The 17,880-nt window shown below is 41.3% G+C and overlaps 1 protein-coding gene across 7 annotated transcripts in view; it reads right to left on the reverse strand.

The window, feature by feature from the left end:
* The window catches only part of LOC124883813 (sodium/calcium exchanger 2-like), a 238,931-nt gene that overhangs the window by 22,979 nt on the left and 198,072 nt on the right, over positions 1–17,880 (reverse strand). For all 7 annotated transcript variants that reach the window (XM_047391167.1, XM_047391164.1, XM_047391170.1 and 4 more), the window contains 2 exons: positions 12,729–13,102; positions 1,138–1,241 (listed from right to left, as the gene is read on the reverse strand). In XM_047391167.1, the coding sequence (XP_047247123.1) occupies positions 1,138–1,241; positions 12,729–13,102 (478 nt within the window). The remainder of the gene's footprint in view (positions 1–1,137; positions 1,242–12,728; positions 13,103–17,880) is intronic.

A 17,880-nucleotide genomic window follows, 5' to 3' on the forward strand; every position in this document is an offset into this window, starting at 1 on the left:
CCTGAGGATATGTCATAGCACAGCATAGAAAGGTGGCATGGTCTCATAGTGAGGCGGCTGGACATCATCTTATGCCCCTTTTCCACTGCCTCGATTTGGCCCTACTCGACTCCACTCCGGTCGCTTTGCCAGTGTTTCCATAACAGTTTTTTCCGTACCGGTACCTACTTTCCTGGTCCCTGCTCCTGAGCACACATCCACATACCACATCCACCCCTCACATCAGAACCCCTGAGCCTTTTTTTTATAAGTTCTGGCTGGGCAGTGGTCCATATAATTATCCCAGTGAGTCATTTTAGACATAAAAACATAAATAAGACATCCTTGCATATACATTAATACAAACGTTATTAATATTTAGTTTATTCATGTTATTGTTTTTTATTTATTTTTTATCATTTCATGCAGATTACTTTAACGTGACAACGTAACACAGTAACGTTAATAGCAGCACAGCGCTCTACACTCATGGTTGGAGGCGGGGCTTCGGTCGGCATAGCTTCAGCCATTGGGGGGTCAGTGGAAACACAACAGTTACCGTACCGAGTAGAGTGAAACCGAGTGCAGCGGAGCCGTGCCGGCTAAAACGAGCCGGTGGAAAAGGGGCATTAGTAAATTGGAAAAACCCATTTGGCTTATCTTTTGTCCTCAACTTTAAAATAACACTGTTTAGCGCGCTCGCTGTCATGGTCAGGAAGGAAGAAAGAGGAACGAAGCTGCCAAAGATTGAAGAAAAACCTTTAGAAAACCTAAAGAAATAAAGGTGAGGAGAGTTTAGCTGCTCGGAAGGCTAATATAAAACTATGGGAGATTCTTTTTCCACAGTTTTTAAAATCTTGAATTCCAAGCAGAAACTAACATCAAACTAATTAATTAATCAATATTAATAGTCTGAAAGACAACTTTTTATCAACAGTTTCAGACCTTATTACAGCCTGCAACAGGCTTTAAACTGCAAGACAATCAGGAAGTTTCTTCTCAAAGAACAAGACAAATGAAAATTTTCTGCCAATTTTCAACAGTAAGAACAATGATAAATCTGCATATCTGCACATCAAATATTAAGGTTTCACTTTGTTTCAAAGTTGGAGTTCCCTATGAATAAAAGCAAATCCAACAAAATCCATATTGACTCACCTGAGATTCCTCTCTTCAACCAGCGAGGCTCCTCCAGCACGATGAAGAAGTTCTCATGTTTTTCATACTCTTCATCATCAATTATCCTCACCTGGAGGGTCTGACTGCACACAAACACAAAGCATCAGACACATTATGCAGTAAAAACCTTTCATCAACACATGACACAGCGATCGCTAATTATAGTGCAGGTTGCCCTTGTTATGGGACTGAAACACATCCACGCTCTGAGCAGAGCTGCTCAGGAGGGTTTCCATCTCCTGCTGGCTCTAATCAGAGGCAGCTGCTGTGGTGATGGAAGCAGAGTGAAATGTAAGGACTCGCAGAATCAATAACTGAGTCAAAATGATGAGAGAACAAAAAAGTTACAAAAGGAGATGGTAAATATGCTGTTTGCTCTCTAGTAGTCTATAGTTGGCAGGTGTAAAAGTGAAAAACAGGTAGGATTATCTCTGTGAGACGAGTCAGACGAGCTATTATCTTGTAATGATAGGAAGTCAAGGGGAACTAATGATGGCAAGACATGAAATGTCAACACAGACAGAAGATTCCTGGAGACAAACTTTCAGTGACAGGAAAAAGGAAAGGGACTAGAGAAGGAGAGTTTAAGAGAGTGATGGTGCAAAAATATGTGAAGCTGGAAATAAGATGGAAAGATGCAATCAGAGTTGAGTGATCCAGAGCAGCAATTTGGTGAGGACATGCCAGAAATTAGGAAATGAGCCGATCGAATAAGGCAAATTGTCAGGCTTGGTATGACGGAGGACCCCAGAATGCAGAAGAGCAGGCATCATGATGGTAAGTGAAATGATTTAATTAACAAAACCTACTACAGAACGTGATAGCAAAAACAGACAGGCTGGCAAGACAGGCTTGGCACGATCAAAGGGACAAGCTGAGCAGAGATGGTGATCCAAAATGTTCCCGCAACGAATGAACAGAACAGATGTGTATATATAAAACAAGAACCAGGTGAAACGAGGAGACTGAATGCTAGGTGCAGGTGAACCAAATAAAGTTAATTGTCAGACAGGAGAGAACAAAACGTGACTGGAGCGAAACAGAGACTCTTGAATACAAACTTAAACACAACTAGTAAACCATGAAACTAAAGTGTAACCAGATCCAAAAAAACTAACTTGACAAAACATGAACTAGAAGACAAAACTACCAAAACTAAAGCATGACCAGGAAAATAATAAACAGAAGCATGATTCAAAACCTATCAAGAATAATAATAATAATAATAATAATGATAATAATAATAATAATAATAATAATAATAATAATAAGAAGAAGAAGAACCCAAAAATACCCACAAATCATGACACAAATATTTGCTTTTTTGGTCCTCACACCCTCAGGATCTTCAAAATAATTCATAACGACTGTCTTACTGTGTCCAATCTCTGTAGCGATGAAGTGTTGTAAGAAGCCTTGCTCAAAGACAGAAAACCTTTTTGCCTTTGCCATCAAGACGCCGGAGAGTGTAAAAGTCTGACAGAAAATCACATGAGTTGTGATTTTCTAAGGTTGTGGTCTTGAATTTTTGATCAGCTGATGATCAGCCTATTCAAGTTCTCCAGTTTTCAAATCTCTAGCTGCTTTATTTGTTTTGTATCGGTTTGCATCCCACGTAATGCAAATACTTTTAATGTTCCCCAGCCCCAAGACTTTGATCATAAGTCTGTCTATCTACACTCCCACCAAGATTTGGTTAAATGTATCTGAGTAATATGCCCCCAGGTTTTTGTAGCCATCAACATGCCAAATCTGACCACTGTTCTTGGCCTGATGGGTGGAGCTAATATAAATAGGTTGGTTTCCTCGAGCATGCCACACATTTTCAAAGGGTTCAGGGCAAGGGTTTGGACATTCTTTGTTAGTCTGCTTTGTTCATTCCAAAACCAGTTTTGTTGAGTATTTGAGACTAAAGTCCTGTTAGAACACGCCGCTATGTCCAATTTTCCACTCTCTGACCCAAACTGCCCTGATGAAAAACAAAATAGTTGGGATGATCAGCACCAACCCAGTAACCACCAAACCTCAGGCCTGTGGTGAACTGGATAATGTTGAAACTCCAGAGTCATTATCCATGGTGCAAACACTTTAATATTAACATGGACTTAGAAGGTTTCGGTCCACATGTGTAAGTGTGTAAGCCAAATGCCTCCTGGAGAAAAAATGTCATGGTCTGCTAGAGACAAAGCCTGAGCTACTTGACCAGACTGGTGAAGTATATTTGGAGGAATCATGCTGATGCTTTTAAAACTAAGAACACTGTAGCAATTGTCAGGCATGGTGCTGGCAACATAATGCTGTGGGGCTTTTTACTGCCAGTGGTTCTGGTGTACTGTACCAAAATAGTCTGAGTAACAGCAGATTTTAATGACTCATCCCGATCGAACACCAGGATTAGAGTAGTTTGCAATCCAGGTATGCAGAATCCTGCTAAGGATTCCCCAATGGGACGACCCTACCTACTTGTATCCTTTTCAGTCCACTGTCCGCAGCTCCTCATATTTTTCCCCTTTTGCTGCATCCTTCACGGATGTGTGAATACTCGCAGCCTTGCTCCCGATCGGGAGAAGATGTCACATCAAGAAATCTTTTCTTTTGTTACATTTCTCATAGCCTGGGCAGGGTTTCCCAAACAGCGGGTAGTTTGTTTTGTATGTAAACGGAGGAAATGAAAGACAAAGAAGTGCTCAGGGCAGATGAGGAGAACATTTAGATTGCTCCAGTTTCTGACATTGGCCACCAGAACATTTAAATCCATGATGCCCTCTTCACTGAGATGGGTTCAGAAGAGATGAAGAGAAGTGAACTCGAGGAGCAGATAAAGCTGTTCTCCTGAGAGCCTCTGAAGACAAAAACACGAACCGCTGCAGAGCTCAACAAGTTTTTCCCTGATTTTTCCCCATGTCCTGCGAGTGCTCTTCAGCACCATGAAACTAATTTATTTTATATAAAAAGCAGCATGATGAAATATGGCTGAATCAAGCTTCCCATGAAGAAACAACTGGTTCTCAGTCCCCTAGAAAAACAATGGTTTTGTTGTAGATATTGAGCAAAAATAAGCAACCCTGACAGAGCATTTAGAGAAACTCTCATCTCTTAATAAATCTGCAGGTTTCACTTTATGTTTCATCAAACAAATAAAACTTTTAACCAAACAGGAATAACTGCAGTCTGCGACCAACCTACTGATGAGAATCAGATTAATTAGACCTGATCTGATCTGCCTCCCACAGCCCTTCCAACAAGGTGGTTAGAGTCAGACACAATTAATCTGCTTAGTACAGATTTTTGATCCCAACAAACAGAAAACCTGAGAAGTTTTTGTATTTTTTAAGACTCAAAAACTCTTCACTTGTACTGAGATATGTACAAGATATTTTTTCAGCACTGGAGACCTTTATTTTAAATTTTTTGACAGTAGGCAGACAGGAAAGAGGGGCAGGGAGAGGGGGAGACATTCAGGTCGCCATGTCCGAGACTTGAATCCAGGACCGCCGCATGTAGAGTCTAGGATTATAGCCTCTATATACAGGTCCTTCTCAAAATATTAGCATATTGTGATAAAGTTCATTATTTTCCATAATGTCATGATGAAAATTTTACATTCATATATTTTAGATTCATTGCACACTAACTGAAATATTTCAGGTCTTTTATTGTCTTAATACGGATGATTTTGGCATACAGCTCATGAAAACCCAAAATTCCTATCTCACAAAATTAGCATATCATTAAAAGGGTCTCTAAACGAGCTATGAACCTAATCATCTGAATCAACGAGTTAACTCTAAACACCTGCAAAAGATTCCTGAGGCCTTTAAAACTCCCAGCCTGGTTCATCACTCAAAACCCCAATCATGGGTAAGACTGCCGACCTGACTGCTGTCCAGAAGGCCACTATTGACACCCTCAAGCAAGAGGGTAAGACACAGAAAGACATTTCTGAACGAATAGGCTGTTCCCAGAGTGCTGTATCAAGGCACCTCAGTGGGAAGTCTGTGGGAAGGAAAAAGTGTGGCAGAAAACGCTGCACAACGAGAAGAGGTGACCGGACCCTGAGGACGATTGTGGAGAAGGGCTGATTCCAGACCTTGGGGGACCTGCGGAAGCAGTGGACTGAGTCTGGAGTAGAAACATCCAGAGCCACCGTGCACAGGCGTGTGCAGGAAATGGGCTACAGGTGCCGCATTCTCCAGGTCAAGCCACTTTTGAACCAGAAACAGCGGCAGAAGCGCCTGACCTGGGCTACAGAGAAGCAGCACTGGACTGTTGCTCAGTGGTCCAAAGTACTTTTTTCGGATGAAAGCAAATTCTGCATGTCATTCGGAAATCATGGTGCCAGAGTCTGGAGGAAGACTGGGGAGAAGGAAATGCCAAAATGCCAGAAGTCCAGTGTCAAGTACCCACAGTCAGTGATGGTCTGGGGTGCCGTGTCAGCTGCTGGTGTTGGTCCACTGTGTTTTATCAAGGGCAGGGTCAATGCAGCTAGCTATCAGGAGATTTTGGAGCACTTCATGCTTCCATCTGCTGAAAAGCTTTATGGAGATGAAGATTTCATTTTTCAGCACGACCTGGCACCTGCTCACAGTGCCAAAACCACTGGTAAATGGTTTACTGACCATGGTATCACTGTGCTCAATTGGCCTGCCAACTCTCCTGACCTGAACCCCATAGAGAATCTGTGGGATATTGTGAAGAGAACGTTGAGAGACTCAAGACCCAACACTCTGGATGAGCTAAAGGCCGCTATCGAAGCATCCTGGGCCTCCATAAGACCTCAGCAGTGCCACAGGCTGATTGCCTCCATGCCACGCCGCATTGAAGCAGTCATTTCTGCCAAAGGATTCCCAACCAAGTATTGAGTGCATAACTGTACATGATTATTTGAAGGTTGACGTTTTTTGTATTAAAACACTTTTCTTTTATTGGTCGGATGAAATATGCTAATTTTGTGAGATAGGAATTTTGGGTTTTCATGAGCTGTATGCCAAAATCATCCGTATTAAGACAATAAAAGACCTGAAATATTTCAGTTAGTGTGCAATGAATCTAAAATATATGAATGTTAAATTTTCATCATGACATTATGGAAAATAATTAACTTTATCACAATATGCTAATATTTTGAGAAGGACCTGTAAGATCGCGTGCCCTCAACCCCTGCACCACCAGTGCCGCGCAGCAGGGGCTTCAGTTTTCATAAATAATGGATGGTTGAAGGGAGGGGTGAAGAGGAGGTTCAAAACAAGAGAAGAAGAAAGGAAAGGTGAGACAAAGAGATGGAGGAATACCTGTCGCAGTCTGGTGTGGGTTCGGACCATAATGCAAACAGGTACTAGGGCTCGGCATATTGTGAGTTAAATCCTCTTTAATTAGGCTCGTAGTAAAGCACTTACATAGTCACTGGAGAAACCACAGACGAAAATCCTGGTAAGCATGATGCATGGAAACAAGGAGCTCGAGGACGGCTGTGACATTACATGAGGAACCAGCGAAGAATAATGAACAGAGACCAGGTTAAATGCAGGGAGAGAAGGAGAGTGAACCAATGAGAGGAAAGCTAAGGTGATCTGATGATTAGTGAAAACAGGTGCGAGAACCGACTGTGGAGACTGCAGGGATGGTGGTTACTATGGTGACTAAGGAACGCAGCGACACGAGGAACTAGACTAGACTGAAAACGTAAACAAACTAGAAACCAGGAAGCTGTAGACTGGGTAAGAAAGAGACAATACTGAACTAGCAGGGGGAGCGGAGAACGCAAAGACCTAAGATAATAGATAACCTAAACAAAAACAATAAGTGGAAACTAAACCTAGCAGAAACAAATAATCAAATACAGCTAACTGCCAGAAAGGAACTGCAACATAAGGGACTAACGCAGAGAACTAGAATAAATGAACCGAGGAGGACAAAATAAATATAAAGAACTAATATGGGAGGGAACTCTACTACAAGCAAAGCTGGGGAGAACAACTAATCTAAAGGGAAACAAACCTCAGAGCAAACAATACCTGAAGGGGATCTAAGGACAGGGGGAGGAACTACTAAGGGACTCGAGTGACAGGAAAACAGGACATAAATAAACCAGTGAGTGGTTGGACTTAAAGAATACGAAGAAGAACATAGAAAGAATAAATGACGGAACTAACCAAACTAAGACGCACAGCATGAGGAAACTAAAAACACTTCACAGTAAAACCAAAACATACATAAAGCCCAGACTGGCAGAACCTGACAATAACCAACAACCTAACCAACAATACCTCAGCTAGCAAATCCTGGACATCAGTGTTGTGGAGAGCAGTGACATTTAAAGCTGATAGATAATAAATATCTGTTATTGATAACATGCAAAGGTGTCGAAACATCATGAAAACATGATTCTCAGGCTTCTAGCCTACCTCAGCAGTTGATGTTTAATGTTTTTAGCAGGAACATTGACAGAAACTGACAAATATAAAACTCAAGTTTCAAACTTGACTTTGATAAATTCAGAAAACTTCTCGATTCCACATTTTAACCATCAGGGAAAAAAGATAAAATAAAAAGGATAATTATCCCATAATTAAAGATATTTTCCCCACTGGCAGCTCTCCTAATTTTTCAATTCAATTCAGTTTTATTTATATAGCACCAATTCACAACACATGTTGAGACGCAAGGTTCTTCTCAACAGTCAGGTTCATACATTCCAATTAATCGTAACCTTTGAACAGTTCAGTCAGATTCAGTTATTTATTCAAATTGGATAAAAAGTTTTTCTATCTAAGGAAACCCAGCAGATTGCATCCAGTCAGTGACTTGCAGCATTCACTCCTCCTGGATGAGCATGTAGAGACAGTGGACAGTCACTGGTGTTGACTTTGCAGCAATCCCTCATACTGAGCATGCATGTAGCGACAGTGGAGAGGAAAAACTCCCTTTTAACAGGAAGAAACCTCCAGCAGAACCAGAACCAGGCTCAGTGTGAGCGGCCATCTGCCACGACCGACTGGAGGTTTGAGAGAACAGAGCAGAGACACAAAGATAACAAAGAAGCACTGATCCAGGAGTACTTTCTATGGGAAGGAAAAGTAAATGTTAATGGATGTAGCTCCTTTAGTCGTTTCATCTAGAAAGAAAGAACAGATAAACTCTGAGCCAGTTTTCAAGGTTAGAGTCTGAAAGAGAGCACATAGAGTTAGTCACAGTAGAAGCTCAGTCAGTAGCCATGTCTAGGAGAGAGAAAGGGTTAAACACTGAAAGACAGGGCCATGTGGATCATCTGTAGAAGGTGAGCATTAAGTTGTTGCCAGCAGAAGCTTGGACGATTCCCCTCTCCAGAAAGATGTCACAGGTAGACACAGAGCCAGGCCAGGTGTAGCTTCTAGGAAGAGAAAAGAGAGAGAACATAAAGTTAAAAGCTGTAATAACAGCAAATAATGCAAAATTGGAGAGTAGTATGAGAATGTAGCGAAGAGGGTGAAAGTGGTCATTATGTCCTCCAGCAGCCTAAGCCTATAGCAGCATAACTACACAGATAGTTTCAGTTCAGATTATTTAGTTAAACGGCGCTTATTTACAACAATGTCGTCTCAAGGAACCTCACAAAGGGTCCCACTGATGGTCATTGTTCTACTAAAAACCACAAGGATTGGGATACCTCCCTCTGTCAGACTGATTATAACCATTGGAAAAGAGAAGGGGTCATACAGGTTGCAGAAATGGAGGGTGTGTTTGGACCTCAACCATAACTGAGCTGGTTTAGGCTAAACCTGACTCCCCCTTACTCCAACCAACAGGGAGGGAGAAAGACAGAGGTAAAAAATAAGGAAGATAGCTCAGGATAAACTAAGTCACTCTAACTATAAGCTTTATCAAAAAGGAAAGTTTTAAGCCTAGCCTTAAAAGTAGACAGGGTGTCTGCCTCACGGACTAAAACTGGGAGCTGGTTCCACAGGAGAGGAGCCTGATAACTAAAGGATCTGCCTCCCATTCTACTTCTAGAGACTCTAGGAACCACCAGTAAACCTGCAGTCTGAGAACAAAGTGCTCTGTTAGGAACATATGGACCAATCAGATCTCTGATGTATGATGGAGCTAGATCATTAAGGGCTTTATATGTGAGGAGGAGAATTTTAAATTCTATTCTGGATTTAACAGGGAGCCAATGAAGGGAAGCTAAAATAGGAGAAATATGATCTCTCTTTTTAATTTTCATCAGAACTCTTGCTGCAGCATTTTGAATCAGCTGAAGGCTTTTAACTGCATTTTGTGGACATCCTGATAGTAAAGAATTACAATAGTCCAGCCTTGAAGTAACAAATGCATGGACTAGTTTTTCAGCGTCACTCCTGGACAGGATATTTCTAATTTTGGCAATGTTCTGGAGATGAAAGAAGGAAATCCTAGAAACCTGTTTAATATGGGATTTAAATGACATGTCCTAGTCAAAATTAACACCAAGGTTTTTTACTTTATTACTGGAGGTCAATTTAATTCCATCCAGGTTAAGTGATTGACTAAGCAGTTTCTTTTTTAAAGACTCCGGTCCAAAGATGACAACTTCTGTCTTGTCTGAATTTAGAAGCAGAAAATTTAAAGTCATCCAAGTTTTTATATCTTCAAGACCTGCTTGTAGTCTATCTAACTGGTTGGGTTCATCAGGATTTATGGATAAGTAAAGCTGAGTATCATCAGCATAACAGTGAAAATTTATCCCATGCTGCCTAATAATTTGACCTATTGGAAGCATATATATAGTAAAGAGAATTGGTCCAAGTACTGAACCCTGTGGTACTCCACAATTAACCCTGGAGTTTAAAGATGATTTATCATTTACATGAACAAACTGGAATCTGTCAGACAGATAAGATTTAAACCAGCCTAGCGCTGTTCCCCTGATCCCTACAGCATATTCCAGCCTTTCTAAGAGAATATTATGATCAACTGGATCAAATGCAGCACTGAGATCTAACAGAACCAGAACAGACACAAGTCCATTATCTGATGCCATAAGAATATCATTAGTGACTTTCAGCAGAGCTGTTTCAGTGCTATGATGAGCTCTGAAACCTGACTGAAACTCTTCAAACAGGTCATTGCTGTATAAATGTTCACACATTTGATTAGCAACTATTTTCTCAAGAATTTTAGATAAGAATGGAAGATTGGATATAGGTCTGTAATGTTTCAAGTCATCTCGATCAAGCGAAGGTTTCTTAAGTAAAGGTTTAATTACAGCTACCTTAAAAGCCTGTGGTTCTGATCCATTTACTAATGATAGATTAATCATATCTAAAATGGGGCTGGTAATCAGAGGGAACACTTCCTTAAATAATTTGGTTGGGATTGGGTCTAACATACAAGTTGAAGGTTTAGATGAAGCTAATATTTCTGATAACTCAGGAAGCTCCACAGGATCAAAACAGTCCAAACACAAACCTAAGTGAAGATTAAAATACTGCAAGGACTTCAAATTACAACCATGTAAAAAAAAACAGGGCTATCAACAACACCCTGTGTTTTTAACATATACGGACACATGGATATCTGATATCAATTTTTACTTTAATGAAAAATCTAAATAAACAATAAAAACTGGAGACACTAGAAAATGTCTGTAAAAAGTAATAAAACAACAATTTTCATTAACTTCACATTTATTACCACTTAAAATGGTTAAAACGAAGCTCAGGTGTAGCTCAACAAATATGTAGAAAATTACTAAACCTCACACATTTATTTTGGTGCTCCTGACAGTTGAAGTGAGAATGAACACCGTGGTAAGATCTGAGTCTTTCAGGAAGAAGATTCGAGAAGCTTATGAGTCTGGTAAGGGGTTATAAGAGATCCCGGGAGAATCTGAACGTTCCGTTGTACGTGGACAACATTAAAACAACTTCCAACATGACCAGGTATGGCTGTTCAAGCACGTTCACCTGAGCGCAGACCGCAAGATGCTAAAAGAAGTCTCCAAAAACTCTAAAATGTCATCTACAACCGGCTCTTGCTACTGCTGATGTGAAAGTTCATGTCTGTTCAATCAGAAAGAGGCTGAACAGGTTTACCTTTCATAGCAGGTGTGGAAGGAAGAAGCTTTTGCTCTTTAAGAAAACCCCAAAGGTTGCAAAGTCCAGACTACCCTCCCGTCCACAACTCATGGACAATTGGCCGTAAATGGCATCCAGGATTTCGAACCACCGCCATCGGTTACGGTTTGTGGTCCTTAATATTTTTATTTCCTTCTCAATTCTCATCTTCCTTTTGAGCTGCTGCTGAATATTGCAGTCAGACTCATACAGCTGACCACACCCTTAGCCAATCAGTGAACAACAGTACATCACATTTTGCCCCTGCTCAGCCCCAATGGAACCTGTTGCCAAGCAGAGCTTTACCGGTCTGAAGCTAACGCTAGCCCTGTGCTAACATTGGCCTCACAAAGCATGACTCCGCAGACTCGACAGCCGCTGCCACGCGCTCTACTCTGCCTCTCTCCAGCAACATAGATTACTTTCCTGCTTTCATCCTCCACACTGCGGCTCAGGTCGTATGTTCTCCTACCACACTTCATCTGCAAACGCTATCCCTTCTCTCTGGTCTCCCCATTCGCCTTCCTCTGCACTGTGACATCGCAAAACACTGCATGTGAAGCGGACCAATCTCTGTCCTCTTCCTCGCTGCCTACATCGCACAACAAACTCACGTCATCTGAAACTGTCTCTTCTCAACACCCGCTCAGTCACAAACAAGGTCCTCATTCTAATTGAAAATATCACTGACTATAAACTGGATTTTGTGGACACTGAAGCTATTTAAACATTAGGGTAAAACACCAGCTATTTGTAGGGATGGTGTCCTAAATTTTTCCCTCTGCTAAAAAGCTATTTTTGAATATATTTTTGCTTAATGAGTAAAACAAGGTTCTTTATTTGTAAAGAGATTCTACATAAATTTTATGTCTCCAACAGTCAATTTCTAACCTCATGTTTCTGAGCTCTTTGAACCAAACTTTTGAATAATGATCAAGAACAGACAGATGCATCGTGCATCTGCAAAAAGCTAATTAACTAATAAAACATTGATTATTCTGCTATTTAGTGACTTATTTCATATAACCAGAAATCAATCATTGGAGACAAAAGTGAGCCGAGTAATGTGGGGTTAACGCCTGCCCTTCTGACAAACTGGGAGAGCTGTGTTTGCAAACTGGTTGGTCTGTAAAAGTGTCTGTAGAGCTGAATAAAACGTAAAGGAGGTATACTGACTACATTAAACTGTAAAACTACTTCAAAATAAAACAAGTATGGTAAAACTGTGAATGAAAAATGAACTTCCTTTGGGTTTCCTCCTGCCATTCTTGCTGTATAAGAGAAAACCTTCTATTCAGTGACAGCCAATGTTAAAGAGTAAGTGTATTGGATCAGAATGAACTACAGCTTTGGTGGGTTGATGTCACAAATCGCTCATATCATGGCAGATGCTCAGGTATGATCTGTGTGTAGAGCAGCTGACCTTCTGCAGCGGAAAGCAGAGCCTGTAGAGACTCCTCCTCCTGGGTATCTGTGATAACAGCTCATTGGACTCACGTGGTTTGGTCGTTGGTGAACTCCAGCTCTCCTCGTGCCTCCTCATAGTCCTCCCCCGCCTTGGCGGTGCCGGGCTCGGTGTGGTACGGCAGGATGACGGTGCCTCGAGCGCCTGAGTTTCGCACCACTGTCACCTCCATGGTGCCAACGCTCTCGCTCACACGCATCATGCGCTCACTGAATGTGAAGATGCCGGCGTGGTCGTCATCCAGGATGGTCACCGTGGCGACCAGGGGCTCAACCAGGCAGGCTTTGGGGGTGGTGCCCACCTCGTCGCTTTCAAACATCCCCTCAACGTCGCCAACTCTCAGGTTGAGCAGCCGGACGAAGAAGTGCTCATCTTCCTCAAATATGTCGTCGTCAATTATACCAACCTGCAAACACAGAGGTGGAGGTAGAAACGTACAGAAATAATTTAACTTTGATTGCTGAAACTTTAATTTTCCAGTCCTTTAAAGTCCAATAGTGGATTTTGAATAGTCCATGTTAGCTGTTCATTTACTTGGCCCCTTCCTGTTAAACGTGTCCCTTTGCTCCCCCCTGATTTAAGGAAATAAATGCGTGATATTTCTTGGTTAAATTATCTGGATTATCTAGACTCTCAACACACTGCAAAACGCTCTGAGAAGGTTAAGTAAATAAAGCAGAGATGTTCACAAGTAATTTTTTCCAAGTTCAAGGTTTTCAAGTCTCAAATGTATGAGGGGCAAGTCAAGGCTCTAACAACGAAAACGTAGATAAAAACCGGTGACTCAAGTCTCAGAACACGAGTCCAGGTCAAGTCTTTGAGGCACAAGTCTAAAGGCTCCCACATAGTCGGGCCTACTCAGCGTGGACTCCACACGCACTGTCTGCGAACGTTTCTGGCTTCATAATCGAGCGTACAAATTTCTTACATTTCCCACATTTTCTGCCATGGCGACATCAGACCAGGAGGAAGAGCTAATTTGCCTTCTAGCTTTAGAAAAACAAAAAGAAAAGAAGGTGGTATATAAGGCCATTAAACCAGACTAGGAACCAGGAACGTGAATGGACCTGTCAGTGCGGCGCAGAGAGTGGCACTGACACTGGTTGCCTTGTGTCACATAGAAAATGTTCCAATGCAGAGACAGTTTCCCACTGAGCAGTTTATTGAGTGCCACTGCGTAGGCGGCTGTAAAAATTGACATGTTTGGCAGATGTCTACATTGAGTCGGCCTTGAGTACGCGCAGACATCCACAGAGTCAAGTATAACCAACTCTGTGGGAGCCTTTAGTCGAGTCTGAAGTCTTTCATTTTTGTTACTTAAGTGCGAGTCAGAGTCTCTAACTCGAGTCATCATCTCTGTGAAAAACTTGTGCAAACATAGAAACCCATCAGAGAAAAGCAGCAACAAAATGAGTGACCAAACCAACATTAGATCTCGTTTCTTCAGTTCCTGATCATTGAATCCAATAATCCTGTAATTTCCTAATTAATGAAGCCATAAACTTGACGCTCTCCATGTTTCCTCTTTTATCCACGTCTCCACCACGAAACAGAAAAAACAGACTGGATCCTCTTGATAAAGTCTAACTGTTTTACTCAAAAAAATAAAGACAATACAAACGTAGCTTATCCACAAACAATAAAGAGTAAAGTGTTTCAGTGTTTAACCCTTTCTCTCTCCTAGACATGGCTACTGACTGAGCTTCTACTGTAACTAACTCTATGTTCTCTCTTTCAGACTCTAACCTTGAAAACTGGATCAGAGTTTATCTGTTCTTTCTTTCTAGATGAAACGACTAAAGGAGCTACATCCATTAACATTTACTTTTCCTTCCCATAGAAAGTACTCCTGGATCAGTGCTTCTTTGTTCTCTTTGTGTCTCTGCTCTGTTCTCTCAAACCTCCAGTCGGTCGTGGCAGATGGCCGCTCACACTGAGCCTGGTTCTGGTTCTGCTGGAGGTTTCTTCCTGTTAAAAGGGAGTTTTTCCTCTCCACTGTCGCTACATGCGTGCTCAGTATGAGGGATTGCTGCAAAGTCAACACCAGTGACTGTCCACTGTCTCTACATGCTCATCCAGGAGGAGTGAATGCTGCAAGTCACTGACTGGATGCAATCTGCTGGGTTTCCTTAGATAGAAAAACTTGTTATCCAATTTGAATAAATAACTGAATCTGACTGAACTGTTCAATAGTTACGATTAATTGGAATGTATGAACCTGACTGTTGTGAAGAACCTTGAGACGACGTGTTGTGAATTGGCGCTATATAAATAAAACTGAATTGAACTGAATTGAATTAAAGAAAATCTGACTCACAACTGGATAGCGACACCCCAAAACTTCTTAACTGTCTAATAAGCAATTACATATGCAAATTTACTAGAGGGCCTTAGTATAATGTCTAATATTTCAATTACTTATGCATGGCGGTTCTTAACCAGTAAATAATCATTTTATTCTAATAAACTTGAATTATCGTCAGAAATATAAACTTCCTCCATCCTAAATAAAGGTCTAAATAAACTAAAACCGAATTTAGGCTTCTACCGGCCCCTAATTGTTATCAACATTCTTGAAACAATTACAAAACAGAGGAGTAAACTTAAATAAGAAAAGCCTAAATAATATCACATTTGCTGAGAAAAGAAAGCAAGTCCTTTGTCCGTCACCTCGTGAATGAGGTCCTGACTTTAGAATCCTTTGTCAATTATATCCTCTGATGCCTGCAGGAGACATAGCTTTGTTATAGGGCGACAAAGCTTGTTGGTCCTCGTCTTTAGTTTCACCTGCCGCACAAAGCCATTTCTGTCGGGTAAAGTCTCCACAATTCTTCCAAGTGGCCATAAATTTCTGGGAGAGGTGTCATCCACAATCAGAACCACGTCAGCGACACATAAGGTCCTTCTACGTGAAAACCATTCTTGACTTTCTTGGAACTGTGAGAGATATTCCCTGCACCAGCGTTTCCAGAAGATATTTGCAAGGTATTGCACCTGTCTCCAGCGGCAATTTGCATTCTGATCCTCCTTCTGAAATACCCCTGGAGGTAAGTCAGGTTTGACCTTAAGCAACAACAGATGATTAGGGGTCTCCAGGTCATAAAGGTCTGATGAAGCCATTGTAATGGGCCTGCTGTTTATAAGTGCTTCTGCTTCACATAGCAAGGTGTGTAGATTCCCTTAATCCAAAACCTGCTCCTTTACTGTGATGTTCAGGATTTTACTCAATGAACAGATTAGACACTCCCTGCATCCTCCATGGTGTGAACCTGTTGGCGGATTGAAATGCCACTGAACACCCTTCTGCAGCAAGTGTTTTTCAATCCTGCTTGTGTTCCATCCCTTAATTGCTTTTTTCAATTCACCGTCAGCTGACTTGAAGTTGGTTCCATTATCTGAATAGATCTCTCTCACCTATTCTCTTCTGGCCATAAATCTTCTGGTTGCATTGAGACATGTATCGGTGTCAAGTGAAGAGGCTATCTCTTGATGCACGGCTCTTATAGCAAGACATGAAGATAACGCCATATCTCTTTATTTGACTTCTACACCTTTTTTACCAGGAAATGGCCGAAATAATCAACTCCAACCCTGATAAATGGAGGATCATCAGGCATAATCCTGCAGGTAGGTAGATATGCCATCAGTTGCTTCCCAGTGGTTCCATGTAGTCTTTTATAGACAACGCATTTTGACAGAAATCTTCTGATGGCTCCATTAGCTCCAGGGATCCAGAATCTTCGACGCAGTTGAGCCAACATGTGATTTCTCCCTGCATGAACTGTAATGTCGTGAATGTGTCTCAATACAAGACTTGTGACATGTGATTCCTTAGGGAAGATAACTTGTTGCCTGGAGTCATCAGACATTGCTGCGCGGTTCAACCTTCCACCAACTCTTATAACTCCCTCTTCTAGCACTGGATTTAGCTTAAAGAGTGAGCTACATTTCTTGACCCTACGATGTTCTTTCAGCATAGCCAAATCTTTGAAACTTTGCCTTTGACAATGCTTAACAATTTCTGTTTCTGCGTCAACCAAGTTGTCCTGTGTCAGATTCCTTCCTTCAAATGTATTCTTGAACTCAACCATCTTGTTTTCCTTTCCTGAAGCCCTTAGTTCTTTCCTCTTTTCTTTAATCTCCTTAAGCAACTCTTTCATCTTTAAGAACCAGGCTACAGCACGCTTCAGCGCAGTCCAAGAAGAGTAATGGCTCATCAACAGATCTATGCAATCCTTTGGATAGATCTTCTTAATTCACGCTCTGCTCCAATAAAGTTTGTTCCATTATCTGACCAAAACTCTTAGACTTCACCGCGCCTTGCTATGAAACGTCTGACAGCGTTAATGAAGGAGTTCGTATCCAGTGAAGCTGCAACTTCAATATGTATAGCTCTTATTGCCAGGCAGGTAAAAATAACACCATACCTCTTCACAATGCTTCTTCTGCTTCTCACCTCAAAGGGTCCAAAATAATCTACCCCAACACAGGTAAAGGGTGGTTCATCCGGAGTTATTTGATCAGAAGGTAAGTCAGACATTTGCTGGAAAGTTGGCTTAGCATTTATTCTTCGACAAATAATGCACTTTGATAAAATCCTTCTGTTTGCTGAACTAGCTCCGGTAATCCAGTATTTCTCTCGCAACTTGGACAGCATGTGATTACGCCCACCATGTCCTATTTGTTGGTAGATGTCACTTAGAAGAAGATCTGAAATGTGGAGATCTGGGGCTAATATTATGGGATGTTTAGATTCCACAGGCATAGATGATTTCCTCAGCCGACCACCAACTCTCAGTATACCATTCTCCACCACTGGACAGAGTTTACGAATGTGACTAGAAGCTTGCCTTCCTTAAGCCTTGAGATCTCCTCATCAAATGTCATTTGTTGGCAGAACTTTATTATTTCTAGCTCAGCTTTCTCCATTTCCTTCACTGAAAGAAACCCATGATCCATTTTCTTTTTGACCATGTCCATTTTATCCTTCAGCAACTGCCTTTGTTGCTCAATGTTCAAATTCATCTTGACAAGATCCATAGTTATTTGTTTTCTGTTCTGATAACCAAAGCCAGTTGCTGAATCTCAAGAACCAAGCAACAGACCTTTTCAGACAAATCCAAGAGGAAAAATAATGAAACATCCGAGTCACTGGATTATAATCTTCCCTCATCTGTAACAGAT

The sequence above is a fragment of the Girardinichthys multiradiatus genome, chromosome 18, assembly GCF_021462225.1.
Source record: "Girardinichthys multiradiatus isolate DD_20200921_A chromosome 18, DD_fGirMul_XY1, whole genome shotgun sequence".
Taxonomy (NCBI): domain Eukaryota; kingdom Metazoa; phylum Chordata; class Actinopteri; order Cyprinodontiformes; family Goodeidae; genus Girardinichthys; species Girardinichthys multiradiatus.